The sequence below is a fragment of the Pollicipes pollicipes genome, unplaced genomic scaffold, assembly GCF_011947565.3.
Source record: "Pollicipes pollicipes isolate AB1234 unplaced genomic scaffold, Ppol_2.1 Scaffold_4881;HRSCAF=5763_pilon_pilon_pilon, whole genome shotgun sequence".
Classification (NCBI taxonomy): domain Eukaryota; kingdom Metazoa; phylum Arthropoda; class Thecostraca; order Pollicipedomorpha; family Pollicipedidae; genus Pollicipes; species Pollicipes pollicipes.
In genome coordinates, this window is record NW_023596576.1 from 53,593,177 (window position 1) to 53,613,791 (window position 20,615).

At 61.6% G+C, this 20,615-nt stretch overlaps 1 protein-coding gene across 1 annotated transcript in view; it reads right to left on the minus strand.

The window, feature by feature from the left end:
* Positions 1-20,615, minus strand: part of alpha-Spec (alpha spectrin) — a 59,976-nt gene that overhangs the window by 23,654 nt on the left and 15,707 nt on the right. The window contains exons 18-31 of the mRNA XM_037223934.1: positions 20,146-20,280; positions 19,593-19,733; positions 15,713-15,832; positions 15,151-15,342; positions 14,721-14,877; positions 13,725-14,086; positions 13,071-13,219; positions 12,138-12,873; positions 11,686-11,817; positions 11,093-11,274; positions 10,353-10,862; positions 9,793-10,013; positions 9,098-9,378; positions 8,476-8,685 (exon numbers count right to left, since the gene is read on the minus strand). Coding sequence (XP_037079829.1) covers positions 8,476-8,685; positions 9,098-9,378; positions 9,793-10,013; positions 10,353-10,862; positions 11,093-11,274; positions 11,686-11,817; positions 12,138-12,873; positions 13,071-13,219; positions 13,725-14,086; positions 14,721-14,877; positions 15,151-15,342; positions 15,713-15,832; positions 19,593-19,733; positions 20,146-20,280 — 3,528 coding nt within the window. The remainder of the gene's footprint in view (positions 1-8,475; positions 8,686-9,097; positions 9,379-9,792; positions 10,014-10,352; positions 10,863-11,092; positions 11,275-11,685; positions 11,818-12,137; positions 12,874-13,070; positions 13,220-13,724; positions 14,087-14,720; positions 14,878-15,150; positions 15,343-15,712; positions 15,833-19,592; positions 19,734-20,145; positions 20,281-20,615) is intronic.

The following is a 20,615-nucleotide window of genomic DNA, read 5'->3' on the forward strand; positions in this document are numbered from 1 at the left end:
CCGGGCCACCGTCGCGATCACCGGCTCTACTGGTCAAGTGTAGGCAACTGGCAAGGACGAGCCACACACGCCCCATTCCTGAGACGTAAACGTACGCATTGAAGTGTTACGCGAATCTTGGCGAGTGGTCCACGCTCTTCCAACGGAACTTCCAAGGCGGCCATGTTACATTCCCTGTCGATTGAATAAGTTATTCCGAAAGAAGCCTTGAAGCTGAGCCAGTCCATCAGCCATCTTAGATGATTGATGACAATACTGTCCTGGCGGGCATCCATGCACTTTCTGCATATTTGATGAGCACCGCCTTAGACAGACACTTCGGAAGCCTCCTGAGTGCGATAAGGCAATCTGAGCTTAGCTCATATGTCTCTTGCTGTCCACCCCACCCCGGCAATAGTTCACATCGTCGAACGTGCACCTCCGGCACCAAATGCCGAACAACTGAACCGACATAGCAGAGCTTCAGACACAAGGCCGCATCTGCTGCGCCGATCTTTAACATGTGGTTTCCGGTCGTGCCCAGCTCGGCAGCTGCAGCCCGACGCTCCGCCAGCAGCGGCTGGGTGGGAGCCGACGGGGCGCCGGCTGGAGCCGGTGCTGCTCCTGCTCCGCCCGAGGAGCCGCTCCGCCAGCAGCGGCTGGGTGGGAGCCGACGGGGCGCCGGCCGGAGCCGGTGCTGCTCTTGCTCTCCCCCCGAGGAGCCGGTGCTGCTCCTGCTCTCCCCCCGAGGAGCCGTGGCGCCGTGCAGCGCCGTCAATACACAGCACCTCACGCGCTCGGCGGCATGCATATCAAGCGGGTGATATCGGTGTGTCGGGCCGTCGCGCCAATAACGCCGCATACAATGCGTCCGACGTGCCGCCCCGGCCCGGCGGCGCCGCTCGGTCGCCCCGCCGGCGCCGCCCGGCGCCCCGCCCGGCGCCGCCTGGCCGCGGCCGGAGAGCGGCGAGCGCCCCGCCCGGCGTCGCCTGGCCGCGGCCGGAGAGCGGCGAGCGCCCCGCCCGGCGTCGCCTGGCCGCGGCCGGAGAGCGGCGAGCGCCCCGCCCGGCGCCGCCTGGCCGCGGCCGGAGAGCGGCGAGCGCCCCGCCCGGCGCCGCCTGGCCGCGGCCGGAGAGCGGCGAGCGCCCCGCCCGGCGTCGCCTGGCCGCGGCCGGAGAGCGGCGAGCGCCCCGCCCGGCGCCGCCTGGCCGCGGCCGGAGAGCGGCGAGCGCACCGCCGGCGCTCCGAGCGGCGCCGGGCGACCTCGGCACGCGCCACACCGGAGTGGCCCGGTCCGAGCGTGACGGGTCCCCCGGCACCCCATCAGCGCCGGCGCCGCCTCCCACTGTGTCGGCTCGGACCGCGGCTACCGCTCGCAAAATCCCGCCAAACGACGCCCGCCGATGGCAGGCGCATGCGAAACACCGGCCGCGACCTCGCTGCCCGAACGGGCTGGCGTGCCCGGTCCTGACTGCCATAGTAAGTCTCTCCAGGGTGATAAAACTTCTAAACAGGTGGAGAAGTCTAGCATGCACCTGGTGGGCGAGAAAATCACGACTTAGTTTGAAGGATACTGCTAATGATAATTGAGTACGAGCACTCCACTGCATGTCCCCCTCCTTCCTAAACACATATACACACCGACCACTGGGTAGGTGGCGCGGCGTAGGTGCAACGTTGTTCTAAAGACTCACTTGCGCGCTGGCTGAGCTGCGTAGCGCACAAAAGTTCACAGAATAAACCCTAGCTAGACCAAATGGCTATGCAACCACGACAATAGCATAGACTAGAATAACATGGATGAAGCTTGAGGCGACAAAGCTTCTGGGAAGTCGAAAAAGGTCATGACGAGCGCCTCAGAATCTCGAGCTCCCCACAAGCAGGAGAAACAGCGCAGATCACTACTAAAGTTCAGCGGGAAACGACCGGAAAATAGCCGTTGGGTCCGCTCCGAAGCATCCTGTCGAGGCGGAGAAATCTCCCGAGTTCTGCGCAGTCCTCCCCAGTTGCAGACCATTTCGCCGCGTACATGAATGACAATGGGCACCCGCGAACGACATTTCCACCGCCTCCAGCCTCAACTCACACAGCGCGCCGCAGCAGAATGCGCCTGCCGTGAACGGAGCAGAGCCTTTAAGCGTGGAGGCTGCCGCGCCCGGTCCACCGGCCGGTCACTGCCCGCTCTCATCTGGCTGCGTCGGGACGGGACCGCGCACGGTCCACCGGCCAGTCACCGCCCGCTCTCATCTGGCTGCGTCGGGACGGGACCGCGCCCGGTCCACCGGCCGGTCACTGTCCGCTCTCATCTGGCTGCGCCGGGACGGGACCGCGCCCGGTCCACCGGCCGGTCACTGTCCGCTCTCATCTGGCTGCGTCGGGACGGGACCAGGCCGGCTAGACACACGACCGAACCGAACCGGTGTCCCGTCAGCCGAAGCACGCGGTGCGCCGACGGGCAACGCCTCTGTATACTGAAGACCGCTGACGGCGACCTGTGTCAGCTCCTCGCCGGTCGTCAGCTTCAGAGGGACGTCCGGTGACGTCCACACGGCTGACGTCATCGGCTCCAGCAGGCTCTCTGGCACCAACTGTCCTGCTGACGTCATCGGCTCCAGCAGGCCCTCCGGCACCGACTGTCCTGCTGACGCCACCGGCTCCAGCAGACCCTCCGGCGCCGAGTGTCCTGCTGACGCCACCGGCTCCAGAAGGCCCTCTGACACCTGCCGTCCTGCTGACGTCATCGGCTCCAGCAAGCCCTCTGACACGGGCTGTCCTGCTGACGTCACCGGCTTCAGAAGACCCTCTGACACGGGCTGTCCTGCTGACATCATCGGCTCCAGCAGGCTCTCTGGCACCGAATGCCCTGCTGACGTCATCGGCTTCAGAAGGCCCTCTGACACCTGCTGTTCTGCTGACGTCATCGGCTCCACCAAGCCCTCTGACACCGGCTGTCCTGCTGACGTCACCGGCTCCAGTAGGCCGTCCTGAGATCGGCCGTCTGGCTGCCCGCCGCCCAATAGGCGTCCCCAAGGCCAGCTCGGCCACATTTGAATGGCCATTAGCGGCAGGCTGCCGGCCAGCCCTCAAAACGATATTGGCGCCGACAGCCGACGCAATCTAATCGAACGCCTAAATGTGGAGCGGCTGTCTGCGGGGGGAGCCACACCCGGCGCCGCCCCCCCCCCCCTCCCTCTCTACCCCGCCTGCCGTCGGGCAGCGCCCGGCCGCGCACAGCGCAGTCGACCTTCCATCCAGAGGAGAGGCCGGGCCAACCGCCGGTCACGGGAAGCAGAGCCGAACCCTGCCGCATTACAGACGCCTCGTCTGCCGACTGGCTCGTCCGACAGCAGCGGTTCGGAGAGCACCGGTCCTCCCCGGGCGGCTCTATCGCCGGGGCGAGAGCTTGATGGCAGGCGGCTGGCGGACGGAAACGACGCCCCTTCAAGTGGCGTCTGCACTTCGGCCAAAGGGCCCAGGGCATTGCGTGCCATGTTTGAAAGCTGTGGGAACCCCGGCGCTCCGCACACTCATTCCAACAAGGTACGGTCATGGCTTGATGACGGCGTTGTTGGTGGTACACAAAGGTTCACGACCAGAACTTGTCGCAAACTTTAATCTTTAACATATGGTTTCTGGGATGCGAAGAACCATTTTCGCAGTGCGCTGCAGAATTGTACCTTAATTTAAGGCAGTGCTTTTGATAGCAAGTACTGCCACTGACTCCATCTCACATCTCAATTGGATACTCCAGCAGCTTCAGGACTATTGCCAGCCAGCCCCGGTCCAAGGGAACATCACTCACGGCAAACTGCTTGGCTCCGTGAATGCTTTGCGCAGGTCAATTTACAACATAATAACGATATGAGAAGAAAGGAATCTGTAAGACGCAAAAATGCGGAAAAGGCCGACCTGGATCTCAAATAGCATCGCGCGAAACCAACATCTTCAAACGGCACATCATTGCGAGCATCGGACACTCACTTTCACATCCCGCCGCAATGTTGTAAGTCGACGAAAAGCGGCTATCCAAGCGACCTCGTCGAAGAAGCCGCTTTAATACCGAAAGCGTGAAACCGTTACTGAGGCCCCGAACCACACAAGCACTAAAAACGTACGATGGGAAACACTGGGAATGGGGTCTGAATCCCGTTGAGGAAGTCCGAGTCCCGATATACGACTACACTGGGAATGGAGGCCTGAACCCCGCTGAGGAAGTCCGAGTCCCGCTATACGACTACACTGGGAATGGGGGCCTGAACCCCGCTGAGGAAGTCCGAGTCCCGTTATACGACTACACTGGGAATGGGGGCCTGAACCCCGCTGAGGAAGTCCGAGTCCCGCTATACGACTACACTGGGAATGGGGGCCTGAACCCAGCTGAGGAAGTCCGAGTCCCGCTATACGACTACGCTGGGAATGGGGGCCTGAACCCCGCTGAGGAAGTCCGAGTCCCGCTATACGACTACACTGGGAATGGGGGCCCGAACCCCGCTGAAGAAGGCTGAGTCCCGCTATACGACTACACTGGGAATGGGGGCCTGAACCCCGCTGAGGAAGTCCGAGTCCCGCTATACGACTGCACTGGGAATGGGGGCCCGAACCCCGCTGAGCAAGTCCGAGTCCCGCTATACGACTACACTGGGAATGGGGGCCTGAACCCCGCTGAGGAAGTCCGAATCCCGCTATACGACTACACTGGGAATGGGGGCCTGAACCCCGCTGAGGAAGTCCGAGTCTCGCTATACGACTACACTGGGAATGGGGGCCTGAACCCCGCTGAGGAAGTCCGAGTCCCGCTATACGACTACACTGGGAATGGGGGCCTGAACCCCGCTGAAGAAGTCCGAGTCCCGTTATACGACTACATGGGAATGGGGGCCTGAACCCCGCTGAGGAAGTCCGAGTCCCGCTATACGACTACACTGGGAATGGGGCCTGAACCCAGCTGAGGAAGTCCGAGTCCGCTAGACGACTACGCTGGGAATGGGGGCCTGAACCCCGCTGAGGAAGTCCGAGTCCCGCTATACGACTACACTGGGAATGGGGGCCCGAACCCCGCTGAAGAAGGCTGAGTCCCGCTATACGACTACACTGGGAATGGGGGCCCGAACCCCGCTGAGGAAGTCCGAGTCCCGCTATACGACTGCACTGGGAATGGGGGCCCGAACCCCGCTGAGGAAGTCCGAGTCCCGCTATACGACTGCACTGGGAATGGGGGCCCGAACCCCGCTGAGGAAGTCCGAGTCCCGCTATACGACTACACTGGGAATGGGGGCCTGAACCCCGCTGAGGAAGTCCGAATCCCGCTATACGACTACACTGGGAATGGGGGCCTGAACCCCGCTGAGGAAGTCCGAGTCTCGCTATACGACTATGGGAATGGGGGCCTGAACCCCGCTGAGGAAGTCCGAGTCCCGCTATACGACTACACTGGGAATGGGGGCCTGAACCCCGCTGAAGAAGTCCGAGTCCCGTTATACGACTACACTGGGAAATGGGGGCCTGAACCCCGTGAGGAAGTCCGAGTCCCGCTTACGACTACACTGGGAATGGGGGCCTGAACCCAGCTGAGGAAGTCCGAGTCCCGCTAGACGACTACGCTGGGAATGGGGGCCTGAACCCCGCTGAGGAAGTCCGAGTCCCGCTATACGACTACACTGGGAATGGGGGCCCGAACCCCGCTGAAGAAGGCTGAGTCCCCGCTATACGACTACAACTGGAATGGGGCCCGAAACCCCGTGAGGAAGTCCGAGTCCCGCTATACGACTGCACTGGGAATGGGGGCCCGAACCCCTGAGGAAGTCCGAGTCCCGCTATACGACTACACTGGGAATGGGGGCCTGAACCCCGCTGAGGAAGTCCGAGTCCCGCTATACGACTACACTGGGAATGGGGGCCTGAACCCCGCTGAGGAAGTCCGAGTCCCGCTATACGACTACACTGGGAATGGGGGCCTGAACCCCGCTGAGGAAGGCTGAGTCCCGCTATACGACTAAACTAGTTTGTAATCCGGGCCAAATTTGACTGACGGGCAATCCCGGCCAACAGGGCCGACCACACTCAAGGCAAGGACGATTCTTGCTGACTGGACGGCTATTTGCAGGCGGCAGATATGAGCAGAAGTCGCCTGCTCTCCAGGATTGCTCTCCTGCTCTCCAGGAAAGTACAGATCGTCCTATAGCAAGCAGCGTCGTTTCAAAACGTTCATAGATGAACACCAAAATTCACACGATCCGAAAGTCATGCGCCGGCTAAACTCGCTTTAGCTCACGACGACTAATCCGCATTGAAACGGCTGGCGAGTGTGGCGTTACCGCACGTCACACAACCGCCCGGCCGGGCCCCAGCTGCCGCCCATCACAAGTTTCGGGCCAGTCTGAAGTCTGGGCTGTACGGCTGGATAGCGGGTAACGAACGGGAAGTTCGGGCCGCGATCGCCGAGAAGTTGAAAGAAGTTCGCCAGGAAGAGCGCCAAAGGCTGATGGGTCGAACCAGAGTGTCAGATTGCGGCCAGTGAGGGCTACCTGGCGCTGCCGCCGCTTTTGTGGAGAACAACATGGCTGTGCAGGTTCTGGTCATGCCTTGCTTACTTACACTTTTTGAAGGGAATTTTCAAGCGAGGCGACGCATGTCATCGAAGATAAAAGAGAATGGGTCTTATAGACTTTGACCTGTGAACATTTTTTCATTCAATTTTTAGGTTTTCTATAATTTTCTTACCTAAAAAATAATCAGTAATAAGCTGGTAGTTCCAACCATGTCTAAAAGTGAATAACTAACCTAATATCATTTCGTCCCCAGCCTTCGGTGAGCTCCCGCCCTCGATCGAGTCTGGTTCGCAGTGGCTCTGACTCCCAAAACAGCTCTCTACCCAAAGAACAATGAGCTCGGACCCATTCATTTGGCGTGCCATGGCGTATTTGGCTGTATCAATCAACTTATCTGATGCTGTTCGCGTGCACCACCCTGGCCTACGTCACCGCCTTGTAGAAAGGAGCCAAACTAGGCGGGTAGCGCTCCCAGGAACAAGCTCTTCTATCCCTGTTCTTAAGTCACACCACCGCAAAGACGGACGAGAATCCGCACCCGAGACTGACATCAGAGTGAAAACCGACCGCATTTCGCATCACGGGTACCAGTTGGGCTGGTCGGCAGCCGTTCAGACAATTGCGATGATTCAGCGAGCAGCGCCAGGCTAGTGCAACACATTCCCCTTCTCGGCGGAGATCCGAAGGACTCTCCAAATTTTAAAGACCAACACGGTTGAAGCGAGCGCCGAAGCTTGCTGCGCGGCTGTCGGCCCGGAGGCCTACATACTCGTGTACGCCGTCAAATGCGGACCAGGTGCGTTTGAAGAGCGACTTGAGACGCAATAAAGCGGCAAGAATCACACCGAGAGCTTCATAACGAGCGTCGGTGCGGCGGCCGGTGCGCCGCGGACCGGCCGTCGGCTCACGGCGACGGCCACTTTAATAAGCATCTGTCACCAGTCGTTAACTGGCTCACTCGTTCATAACGGCGGTCGGCGCCATCCGAGCCCACTGCGGCAGTCAATACGGGCGCGAGCAGCGCGTCACCACCGGCAAACAACACCAACTGGCAACGCGTGCTGGCTGCCTCGGATGGCGAGCGCCTCGCCTCCTCCCACCTCTCGAACGCGCCGCGCCCTTATCTCCGCCACCTGGCGTACTGTGTCCCTTCTCGCCTCCCCCACCGCGGCGCCGCGTCCTATCTCTCCCCATTTATTCTTCCTGCTTATTCCTCGCCACCTCATTCATCCCCCACCCCCTCCCCGCCCCATTCCCGGGCCGCCTCGCGCCGCGCCGGCCGCCGGCGTCTTCTCTCCAACAGAGAGCGCCACCTCGGCCGGGCCGGGCCGGGCCCGGGCCGGCCGCGCCAGGCCCGACCGCTCAGCTCGTGCCGATCGATTTGGGTCGGCCGGCGGCCCGGCGGAGATGGCCCGCCCGGGGCCGGGCGCGCCGCCGCGCCCCACCCGCCGGGTAATCAGAGCACCTGCGGTTTCCGGAGCGGAAGGGACGGAGGTCGATCGGGGCTCGCTGGGCCGGCGGCGGCGCGGCGCCCGCCTCCTGAGCGTTCGGCTTCGCAAGCCGGAGGAACTAGCGCCCGCCCGAGTCAAGTGATTGGCTGGCACCTCGGCAGAGCCTACCCTACGCTCCCCAGTCGGGTGACCCTGGCTCCACCGCTCACAGCAGCGCGCGTTCTGCACAGGTGATTACCCTGCAGGCCTTATGATACATACCGGCCGTCTGAAAGCCCGGTTTGCATGTGCGAAGCTGAGCGTGCCTTTAAATCATCGGTCAGAAAAGACACTCAAACTGCACGGACTTGAAGCTGACAAATACGGAAGCAAGAAGCCGCGCCCAGACCGGGCACGTCTGAGAACCGCAGCCCACTGTCACATGCGAGTCCCCCAGCCTGGATGCCCAGCCCGCACAGGGTCACGACCCCGCCGCGACCCGGCCACAGCCACCTTACCTGGATGATCTTCTGCAGGTTCTTCCACGTGTCCTCCAGCGCCTCCATGGTGAACCAGGTGTAGGGGTTGGGGCCGACGTTGTAGGACTTGATGCGCTGGTCGAGCGCCGCCAGCCCGTCAAAGTCGGCCTGGGCAGACACCAGCGACTCCTGGAACTGTGAGTGGGCCAGCCGCAGCGCGCGGATTTCCTCCGTCGAGTTGCACCGGACCTGTGGGGGAGCGGGGGGGGGGGGGGGGGGGCGTGAGGGTCAGCTCTGCACAGCGACACACTGCTGAGCATCTGATGCACAAGCGTTGGGCGGACGTTACAGGCTGGAGCCGGCGGGAATAGCGAGCGAACAAATGCACCGAAACTTTGACCCTGCCCAAACGTTTAGGGATGTACTCACCGTAATGCATTGACCCATGCCTGATTTTCGCCTACCATGCTGACCTCCAAACCTGTGTAACTGTTGAAGAGAGGAACACCAGAACATACAGCATGTGTCCCATGATGTCAAATGGGGTACGACACGCCCTCCCACGTGTCTGCGCCGAAGCCCTGTCGACCGCCAGCGGCGGCCGGTGGCGCCCCTGCCCGGCGGGGCCGAGCTGGGCGCGCGGCGCAGCGTCGCCACCCACCGGGTCGGTCAGGTCCTCCTCGGCGTTCTCGAACCACGAGTTGAAGGCGGACGCCTTCTTGGCAAAGAGCAGGTACAGCTCCTCGATCTGCTTGAACTGATCCTGCATGCCGAGCAGGCGCTGCTTGCGCTCCTGCGAGTGGGCCAGCAGCTGCTGCCAGCGCGCCATGACGTCGGCGTGCCGGCGCTGGATGGCCGGAGACTGCTCATGGCCGGCCGTCACCAGTCGGTCCTTCAGCGACGTGAAGTTCTGGATGCCCTCCAGCTCGAACGCGTGCAGACCTGGCCAGAGGTGGAGGGTGGCGGGCGTCAGACCGCGGTCGACCGGCGCGTGGAGCTGGGAGTCGGGGGCAAAGCGGGGGAGGCGGAGCAGCCAATGACGAAACAGCTGTGTTATTAAGGCGCCGTGTCAATGCAGCTTTACGACGTACTCAGCCGCTCCGGCTATACAGTGTAGCCTTCCAAGCACCCAGACAGGTGGGGCGGGCACTACAGGGAATCGAACCCCGTACCTCTGGTTTCCCAAATGCGCAGCTTAACCACCAAAGTAGCGTCGGAAGCGGGTACAGCTGCAGCTGTGGCGCCCGTACCGAAGAACGGAGCGGCGGACGAGTGCCAACGCCGCGTTGGACCCAGCGACCACGAGAAAGACCCGGCGTCACCGTGACCCCGGTCACCAACCCTACGAGAACCCACCGGCGTCGAAGGTCTCCTGCTTGGTCAGCAGGGTCTGCACGGTGCTGAGGTCGCGGCCGAAGTCCTCCGACTTGACGTGCGCCTCCTTGTCGGCGATCCAGCTCTCGACCACATCGGCCTTCCACATGAACTGCAGATAGGCCGAGTTGTCCTGCAGCTTCTCCTTGCGACGGCGCGCCAGCTGCGACAGGTTCTCCAGCTTGGACTCGAGCTGCTCGGACCTGCCGGCGCGTGGCGCGCGTCAGGCCACCGGCCAGTGCTGGGCCTCCGTGCCGCGCCACACAACGCATGACAGACGACAGGCTGCGCCGACAGGCCTCAATGACGCACATCGAGAGATGCCATGATTACCATGATCCACACTGAACACTGCAGTGTCATTTGACATTATCACCATGTGCCTATTTTCGCCGAACGCCGCGCCAACACCGACAACATACTACCGCACTCCAGCACACCACTATAATAGCGACGGCCGCGCACCGAGGCGTCCGTCGGCCGTCCGGACCGGGACGCGCCGGCCGCGCCGCCGCCGCTGCCGACGGGCGCAGCTCACTCACCTGGCGCGGATCTGGTCGGCGTGGTGGTTGCCGTCGGCACACAGCTGCTCGCCCTGCTGCAGCACGTCCCGCAGCCGGTCCGTGTGCACGGACAGGTCCGTCTCGAACGTGTCGTGCTTCTTCAGCAGGCCCTGCACGGCCGCCATGTTGTCGCCGTAGTCGTCGACGCCCAGCAGCTGCTGCTTCTCGCTGATCCAAGCCTCCTCCTCCTCCAGCTTGGCCAGGAACGTCTGGTAGACGAGGCTCTGGTCGAGCTTCTGCGTGCGGCCGGAGGACGTGTGGCGCAGCTCCGACCACGCCTGGTCCAGCTGGCGGATACGGTTCTCGATCTGCGGGATCTCCGACGCCGTGCTGACCTCCATCAGCTTCTGGCCCGACTCCTGCACGCGCTGCAGGGCCGGCTCGTGCGACGCCACCTCCGTCTCCATGCGCTTCTGCTTCTTCTTGAGGTTCTGCACGCCGGTCAGGTCGCGGCCGTGGTCGTCGGAGGCCACCAGCAGCTTCTTCTCCCTGCGACCGGATGGCGACGTTAGCGTGGCAACTGCCACCAGTAAAACACCCTCACCGCCTGCTCCGCTTCCCTTTGACCGGCGCTTGTTTATCTGCTTATGACAACAGCGCGCCAGGGAATGTCCGTACTTTTGAGGCTTATCCCACTACAACCCTTCACTCCGCGCTGGTCAAGAGCACATCACGCGCGAGCCCGCGGGGCGACCCACGCCTGGCCGGCGGCCACTCACTTGATCCAGCTCTCCTCGTCGGCGATGTCGCGGAAGAACTGGTGCAGAGTCAGCGCCTCGGCCAGCCGGGCGCGCCGGTGCTGCGCCAGGTTCTTGACGCGCGTGAAGCGCTCGTTGACCGACTCGCGCTTCTCCTGGATGTCGGCCGTGTCGAACTGGCCGCTCTCGACCAGACTGTCCGCCTGCCGACGGTGGCCGCCCTCACGTCAGCCGGCCCGGGGGAGGGGGAGGGGGATGGCGGGTGGCAGAGTGGCAGGATGGCGGCGGCCGGCGGGGGGCGGCCGACCGGCACTGCACCATAGGTCTCCACGAGACCGCGGCCTAGACCAACCTTCAGGCGCCTGTTTACAGCAGCAAACACAACCAGACAGCCGCATCCAACTGAGCAGGGAGCAGGGTGAGCAACACAGCTCAGGTTCACCACAGATAAACGCGCTTCGCACCGGCTGGCCCCAACAACTCCTAAGCCTTCGGTTGGGCGGGAGACTCTATCTGTTCTGCACCCAGGGACATCCACCCCGCTCGTCGAGCTCGCAGGCCCACCGTTGCGTTCGGCAGTTCGTGTGGCGACGGCCGCCGGCCTGGCCGCTCACCTGCTGGTTCATGTCGTTGACGCGGTCCTCGTGGGCGGCGATGTCGTTCTCCACCAGGTCATGCTTCTTCATCAGGTCCTGCACGGAGGCCAGGTCCTTGCCGGCATCCTCGGCCGTCATCAGCGACTCCACCTGCCGTCGGGAGGGTGACGTTAGAACGCCCACCACGGCCATCGTCGCGGTCAGCCTTCCAAGAGCAGCGCGGAGGCAGCGCACATCAGGCAGTCCCCGCAGGTGGTCTGAATTGCACTAATCAACACATCCATCAAAATACAACCCACTGCGTTCATAAAAACATCCCACAAAGCACCATACGCTGTCGATACAGTGGTGAGCACTCAAGGAAATGACAAGAATGATAAGACGAAGTCTTAAGGGCACGTATGAAGTCATTATAGCTGAAGTCAACTGGAGACGAGGACATCGTGTACGCGCGAGCAGTGCGTACCCACCTCTCCCAGCCAGAAGTCGAGGTCCTTGACAGCCGCCACGTATGTGCGCTGCTTGTTGGCCTCCTTGAGCTTCATGCTCTTCTCGGAGGACTTCTGTGTGAGGAACTCCCACTGCTCGGCGATGGAGGCCAGCCTCTGCTGGACGGCCTCCTCGCCGCTGGCGCACTGCTTCTTGTCGATCAGGTTCTGGCCGACGGTCAGCACTGTGCCGATGCGGTCGGCGTTGGCCGCCAGCTCCGCCTCGAAGGCCTGGTGCTTTTGGTGCTTGGACTGGATGTTGGACGGGTCCTTGTACGACTCCTCGGTGGCAGACTGCAGCTTCTCGGTGATCCACATCTCCATCTCGTCGGCGTCGCGCGAGAACTGCTGCAGCGTCTGCGACTCGCCCAGCTTGCTACGCTTGTCAATGAGCGCGTCCTTGAGGCTGCGCCAGCGCTCCAGCACCTCCTGCCGCTTGCCGTCGATGTCGTCGCCGGCGTAGTGGTCGGCCGCGATCAGCTGGTCAGCGAACGTGGTCAGCGCCGAAATCTTCTCCTGCTGCGCCGAGATGGCCTTGTCGAAGTCCTCGTGCTTCTTGATGAGCGCCTCGACGTTGTCGCCCTTGGCGGCGTCCACCTCGTCCGAGGCCAGGAAGTCCTCGCGCGCCTGCATCCAGTTCTCGGCCAGCTCGCAGTCGCGGTAGAACAGCTGCAGCTCCAGACACTGGTCCAGCTTCATGCGCCGCTCGATCCAGGCCCTGTCGATCACGGCAGGACGTCAGCCGTCGGCCGGGGACGCCGCTCCACCGACACCGCCGCCCGAGGCAGCCCACCAGAGCGGGGACCAACTGCACCGCGCCGCGCACTGGCAGCGACAGCGAGAACAGAGCCGGCGAGATTCGGGGCGCCGGACGAGACACCGTGACAGAAAGAGTGCGACAGCTGTCGTGCGTACTTTTCCAGGTCCTGGCGCGCCTGGTTCATCTCCTCGAGCCGCTGCTGGATCTCGGGGCTGGCGTAGTGTCCCGACTGCAGGAGCTGCTGGCCGAACAGCTCCAGCGCCTGGAAGGTGCCGGCGCGCGCGTCGATCTCGGTCCGGTGCTCCTGCGGACGGAAGGACGGCCGGGTGCCAGGTCAGCGGGGCAGCGCGGCGGCGGCGTTCCGAGGGCGGCAGCAGACCATCCCGTCACAAACACAGCATGTGCCCCTGCGGACGGAAGGACGGCCGGGTGCCGGGTCAGCGGGGCAGCGCGGCGGCGGCGTTCCGAGGGCGGCAGCAGACCATCCCGTCACAACAAGCAGCGTGTGCCCCTGCGGACGGAAGGACGGCCGGGTGCCGGGTCAGCGGGGCAGCGCGGCGGCGGCGTTCCGAGGACGGCAGCAGACCATCCCGTCACAACAAGCAGCGTGTGCTCATGCGGTCAACGAATGCAGCACGTCCCAAACCGGCCAAGCGCACGGATTGCCGACGTTATCACGCAGTTGCTGGGAGTTCCGACACCCGTGGCCCACGCCGCGGGCCGCCACTAACGCGGCGCTACCCCGGCGGCGATCCCTCCCCCCCCCCCCCCCTGGCCCGCCGTTCAGAGGCGCCGGCCGGCTGACTGACCTGGTGCCGCTCGAGCAGCGCCTCGGCGCCGGTCACGTCCTGCGCCAGCTCGTCGGCCGACACCAGGCCGCGGCTCGTGTTCACCCACGACATCAGGTCGCGGTAGTCGGACAGGAAGCGGTGCAGGTCATAGCTGTCGAGCAGCTTCTCTTTGCGCGTGTTGGCCTTGCTGGTGAGCTGCGTCCATTGCTGGTTGATCTCGCGCTGCTTCTGGTAGATGGCGTCGCTCTGATCCGGGTGTGTCTGGATCAGCCGGTTGGCGGCGTCGTCCAGCTGGCGGATCTTGTCGCCGAGCGCGGCCAGGTCCCGCTCCAGGCCCTCGTGCTTGCGCTGCAGCGTCTGCACCGAGCGCAGGTCCTTGCCTGTCGACCGAGAGCGCCGGTCAGCTCACCGCAATGTCACAGACCACCGCCTCTGACGCGGCAGCGGCCAGAGCGACGACTGCCGCTCGCCCCCGCCGACCCGCCGAACGCACGCTTCACCCCGTCGAGAGCGCCGGTCAGCTCACCACACTGTCACAGGCCACCGCCTCTGACGCGGCAGCGGCCAGAGCGACGCTGACGCGACTGCCGCTCGCCCCCGCCGATCCGCCGAGAGCGCCGGTCAGCTCACCGCATTGTAACAGGCCACCGCCTCTGACGCGGCAGCGGCCAGAGCGACGCTGACGCGACTGCCGCTCGCCCCCGCCCACCCGCCGACCGCACGCTCCACCCCGTCAGCCACTGGCCAGAAGTGATGCGCCTCACACAAATGCCCACGGAATACACAAGGACGAGCCCAAAGGTCTGTCTTTGGACGAGTTTTGTCATCTACGTATCCACGCTTTTGCCAAAGGATCGGTCTGCCCACTCTTGTCTACACTAACTGGCTAAGCATTCCCGACTCCAGACTGAGGTCCCCACTGCGAGTGGCCGACCCGCGGTATGGAGCGTGACCTCAGCTGTGCTGGTCAAGCACACTGCGGGGACGAACAGAGCGGGCCGAGCACCGTCTTACCGCAGTCGTCGTTGTTGAGCGCGCCGTCCTTCTCCTGGATCCAGTCCACCGTCTCGTCCACGTCGCGGTGGAAGCGCTGCACCTCGTGCGCCGAGCCCAGCTGGTTGGCGCGCTCCTGCGTCACCTCCTGCAGCTTGGTCCACTTCTGGTTCAAGTCCTGTGCCGTGCAGAGGGCCACCAGTCAGAGCCAGCCGATCGGCAAACGGATCCGCGCGCCCCCACATACGTCACCAAAAGGAAGGTAACGATTGGGCTAACACACCAATGGCAACACTCGTACCGCTGCATACAGCATTACATTAAAACACAGTAGAACCTTCGCTAGTCACGTTATTTCGAATCCCCTCACCAACAGGCCTCCGAACTGAGCTCGCCACAGTGAAGAAAGCTCGCCGCGTCGGTCAGCGCCGCTGGCCACCCGCCGCCTCACCTGGATCTGCGTCTGGATGCGCAGCGCCGCCTCCGTCTGGCCCAGCGTCATCAGCTGGACGGCGATCTCGTTCATCTCGGCCAGCCGCACCTCGTTTGCCTTGAGGTCGGCCTGGAAGTCGTCAAACTTCTTCTGCAGCACCTCCACCTGCTCCAGGTCGTCACCCACGTCCTCCACGTCGGCGTGCTGCTCCTGTGGGCGGCGAGCGCGGGGGGCCGTCGGTCGGAGCTCACGCCGGGCGACGGGGACGCCGTCCTTACAGGACGTCCGCCACCGTACGGAGGCCGGAGGGCGACGAGCATATCTCACGGCGAGCAACCCACAGGCACAGGAGCACGAGCTCTACAGACTTACATGAACGTTTAGATCATTTTAACACAGTTCTACACCTCTTCAACTCACAATACACAAGCGCACAAAATATCACATTCTATTTTACGAATCTATGTGACGGGGGGCGTGATAAAACGATACCCGCCAGGGAACACCACAGACTATGACTCAGGCTACCTGGCAGCGCATGTAATTCGTGCGGTCGGGCACGGCGCAACCGCTGACTTGCCTTGTCGCGGATCCACTGCGACAGCTCGGCGGCCTCGCGCACGAGCACGTACGCCTTCACCGTCTCCTTCAGCTTGTTCTTGCGCTCGTTGGCCAACGCCAGCAGGTTCTGGTACTGGTTCTGCAGCACAGGGTGTGAATTTCCATGAGGGCATGCGACACCGAGATACATTCCCCGCAACTACATACTGCACCACCGCTGCCACAAACGCCACAGCGCGTCATTGCTACAGCGTTTACCGCTTGGTGCATATCTCCAACCGAACGCTGGCTGGCAAACGACAGAGTACGGCCTGCCTGCCTCCTGGTGCTGGCTGCCACCGGCGGAGAGGTCCAGAGCGTCCCAGCGTCCGTCCAGTGCCGAGCCCCGCACTCGGGGCACGCCACAGCGAGAAACGCTCCCAGGATACCGCGGCGAGGGCAAACGTCGGCCTAGGTGCCGTGGGAAGCGGCGCCACCATTACCCGGCGCCCGTCAGCGGCGCGGCCGGCCGCCGCGTGAGCCTCGTTAACCTCTGCACTACAGTTACGGAGCTCCTCGGGGTCGTTAGAGCCGGACATCGCGCGTGAGGCCACCCGTAAGCACAAGTGGGTCACTTGGAGACCAGATTGGCCGCCGCCAGAAGCTCTCCTGGGGGTGGCGAATGGCGGCAGGACTGGCGGCGCGCCAACTGCTGCCCCTCTGGGTCGGTTACCGCGAGACCGCGCGAGATCGCTCGCTCCAGAGCACGCAAATTGACGACTCGATAATTATTAATTCGGTAGCCTGTGCGCCGTCACTGCGCCGGCTGATGAATTTGGCACTGTTTGCCGCCAGATTGGACCAATTAATCATAATGAATAGGAATTAGGCAGCCGGAGCTCCAGGCCGGGCGTAGGCGTTCTGTTCCGACATCCCACTCGAACACACAGCACGGGCCGTTGGCTGGAAGCCGGCGCCGGAAGCTCAGCCTCTCCACAGCGTGGGCGTGACGTGCATAATGGAGCCGGGAACACTCCAGCTTCCTCTCGCGCCCCGGGCGTTCCCCACTGTTTGAGACCAGGGCGGAGCACGTCCACCGCCAGACAAGGCATGCGCGCGCCGCTTTGTGAGCGAGCTACGGGCGCTCTATGACAACAGAACCCTCCCTCGCCCTCTCATCATCTCTCTGAAGACACTCAGGGCGTGGTACGGACCCCGAGGACACAGCTGCAGATGTCATCACCCTGACCGGCGCTGGGTTTAGGTTGGCCAGGTTAGCTTAAGGCCGGGCAAACTCCTTAAGCCAAGGTAACGCAGCACACCAGATGTGCCAGCCTCCTCCATATGTGTATCCGAGGAAGGGTGGCAAGGAAAATATCTAAACAGCTACCATACCAGGCCTCGGTAGCCGACGGAATCCACACTTCAGAGCCAGAGCTCGGTTGGAGGAAAGGGCAACACCCGGCCCGGCAGATGGCCGCCACCCCGGACTCAGCCCTCTCAGACGACTGGGAGCCAGCTTCACCCGGCCCGGCAGATGGCTGCCACCCCGGACTCAGCCCTCTCAGACTGAAAGCCAGCTTCACCTGGCATGGCAGATGGCTGCCATCCCGGACTCAGCCCTCTCAGACGACTGGGAGCCAGGGGCTTCACCCTGGCTGCCATCCCGGACTCAGCCCTCTCAGACGACTGGGAGCCAGCTTCACCCGGCACGGCAGATGGCTGCCACCCCGGACTCAGCCCTCTCAGACGACTGGGAGCCAGCTTCACCCGGCCCGGCAGATGGCTGCCACCCCGGACTCAGCCCTCTCAGACGACTGGGAGCCAGCTTCACCCGGCCCGGCAGATGGCTGCCACCCCGGACTCAGCCCTCTCAGACGACTGGGAGCTAGCTTCAGACAGTCTGACGGCGTTGCCCGAACATGCGCCAGTATCGACGGACGGGCGGGTCTGGAGATGGACGAGGCAGCCCCCCCTTCCCTCCGACCACCGTCGGCTCCGGACGTGACGCACGCCACCAACAGACGCCACCGGAAGCACCTAACGACCGCCCTCGCCGGGAATGCCTTGGCCGACCCACGGCGCGGCAGGCGAAACACAGCGGAGTGTTGATTCCGATACCCGGCCAGCGGAAGAGGTCAGGACGCATGCGATACATCACAATGTCGGTGCCATAAATCTGTTGAAGAAACTGACCCAAAATTTCGGATCAGCAATGACATCAATGAAATAAAGAGTTCTTCCGGACTTAAAAGCCATCAGAAATCAATTTGGCAAGACAAACTGGGGATGTACTCCTTTGACTTGACATAGGCAAGAAAGGTCATGAAGTCCTGATTATTCATCATTAGGAGTTGCGTGTTCATATTCTAATAAGAGGCGACCCTCAGTATACCAGGAAACACTGGTTAAACAACGTCGGCGCGCAATTACTGGCTATGCTGATACAGTTTTACATCTAGTCGTGCTCACTCGCTGCTTGTTTTCTTGCCGTCACGTGTGATCTAGCAACCAGGAATGTCCTGCCGTAGTCCAGGGATAGCAGCACCGTACGCCAACACCACAAAAACCGACAACCAGTAACTCGCTGCAATCCCAGCTAAGGAACGATGGGAGAAAATAAAAACATGAGCGACATGGCTGGCCAATTTACATGCTATATAAGGCAACATGTATCACAAACGCCCGTATGACCGGCTGAATGCGATGGGCTCGGGTGGGGTCCATTGTGACCCACTGAGATCTTGAAAAACTGGGAGAGTTGGAGATACCAAACCCACACGGTATATAGGCCTGTGTGTGAGCTCACGTTTGTCATATCTTGATGCATCTACGTCATGACCTTCCGATCACGTCAGGCAAAAAAGGTAAAACTCAAATAAAATGTCGTGTGGCCAGGAAGTTCCAAATGAGCATCAAACGCTACCGCACAAAGCAAATTATCTAACAAAAAGGCAGCTCGGTTTTGGCCTTGATCTGACCTTCATGTTCGACCAAAGGTCAATGAAATAAGTCGCAATCGTAACTTGCATTTGTTCATTATCTAAAGAAAACTATCTCATAGATGTATGGCTTCGCCTATTATATTCCGCTGTCGCATCAGATTAAGCGACTCCCTATGAACTGCCTTCGCAGTGACCATACACGGTACATCTTGTTTTATACCAAAAATACACAACTCGATTGTCTACAGATCGGTAAAACTTTGCGCGGCCACGCCCGCCGTTCGCAAATTGTTTTGGAAGACCTTCGGGGAGGGGGATCAAATTCACCTCCGCCCAGACAGGGGTAAAAGCAGAGCAAAAAGTAGTCTTGTCTCAAGGTAGCATTTGACTGTCATTAACCTCTTCCCAATGTCATGATCCTGATCTTGAACCTGGACCTGATTCATGATCCATGATCCTGATCCATGATCACACTCCTGATCCTGGCCCATAATCATGATCTTGGCCCATGATCCTGATACATTATCTGATCCATGATTCCCATGATCCAGAGCAGGGAGCACAGCTTGAAACGTCGAGTTCTATCCACATGGGCGATGCTTGCCTACTAACGTCTTATTACTGGTACTTTCTACCATATCGAAGGCTTATTCTTACCAGATTATTACAAACTCTGGACTTAGATTCTTTACAATTTCTCGTTATTCACAGCTACGTTATAATGAATGCGTCATGATTACGGGCAAACTTAAAATCCAATCAGGATGATGCAACCAGCGTGTACACAGTATCCTCACAGGCACAATCGCAACTCTCGAACATACCCGGCGTCCAAATACATTACACCCAACTCCACAGCGCTGGAGAAGGTCCGTCGTCCCGTACCCAGCACGACTGACCTCGAGCCGGCCGGACGGCCGACGGCAGACCCCACTCTCTCCCTCACCCGCCCCCGGAGCTGCAGCGCGCGCCCACCTCGATCTGGTTCTGCCGGTTGGCGATAGAGCTGGCGTCGGCCAGGTTCTGCTGGGAGGCGGTCAGTGCCGAGTCGATCTTCTTGACGTAGGCCGCCGGCACGAAACCCTGCCGGTCGTTCACCTCCACCTTCCACCAGTCCTGTAGCACAGACACGGGATTCGGTCACTTACTATGACATTTCTCCAAATCAGTTTTTTTTTTCGTAGCGACAGAAGGACCGAACACTACAGCACATTCTCAAAAGCACCACCGTCCAACCAATTTCTTCATCGGTAACATACACTACTTCGCGCTCGTCGTCCATCCAAACACAAACACGAGTAATAAGCCTTAACTTCGTGCTCGAAGTCCACGTAAACAAAAGTGCAGCAAAAACTGATACCACATAACTTCATCTCGTAATAAAAACCTCAATATACGTCAGATATTCCAAATCCGTGCCGGTAGTTCCGACCAGCGGAGCCCGGCCCATCGGTATGTACTGTCGACACGTCGGGTCCGGCGCCTGTCGACCCGGGCGGCGGACCCCGCCGGTCCCCACACATCACACCTTGTTGTTGGAGTTCAGCAGCGTCAGTACGTCGTTCTTGCGCATGGAGACCTCACGCGGTGACTTTTCTGTGTAGTCGTACAGCGCCTGCACGAACTCCTTGCCCGTGATGTCGGCCACGGGCGTCTCGTGTTGCTGCGCAGCCGAGCGGACAGGGTCACTCCAACACCGCTCTCCGCTAGCACGGATAACCCCCCAGGTCATGACGTCACGCGAAACACCGCACCAGGCCGCGTCAGACTGCCCGTCGGCCCTCGAAGAGCGAGGCGGACCACAGCTGCCACGGAGACCGACCCCTTATTCCTGGCGCTCCTGGCACGGATAACCCCCGGGTCATGACGTCAGACTGCCCGTCGGCCTTCGACAGGCGAGGTGGACCACAGCTGCCACGGAGACCGACCCCCCTATCCCTGGCGCGCATGCCACGGAGAACTACATTGGTTCAGAAACCAGCCTCCCAGCCCTCCACT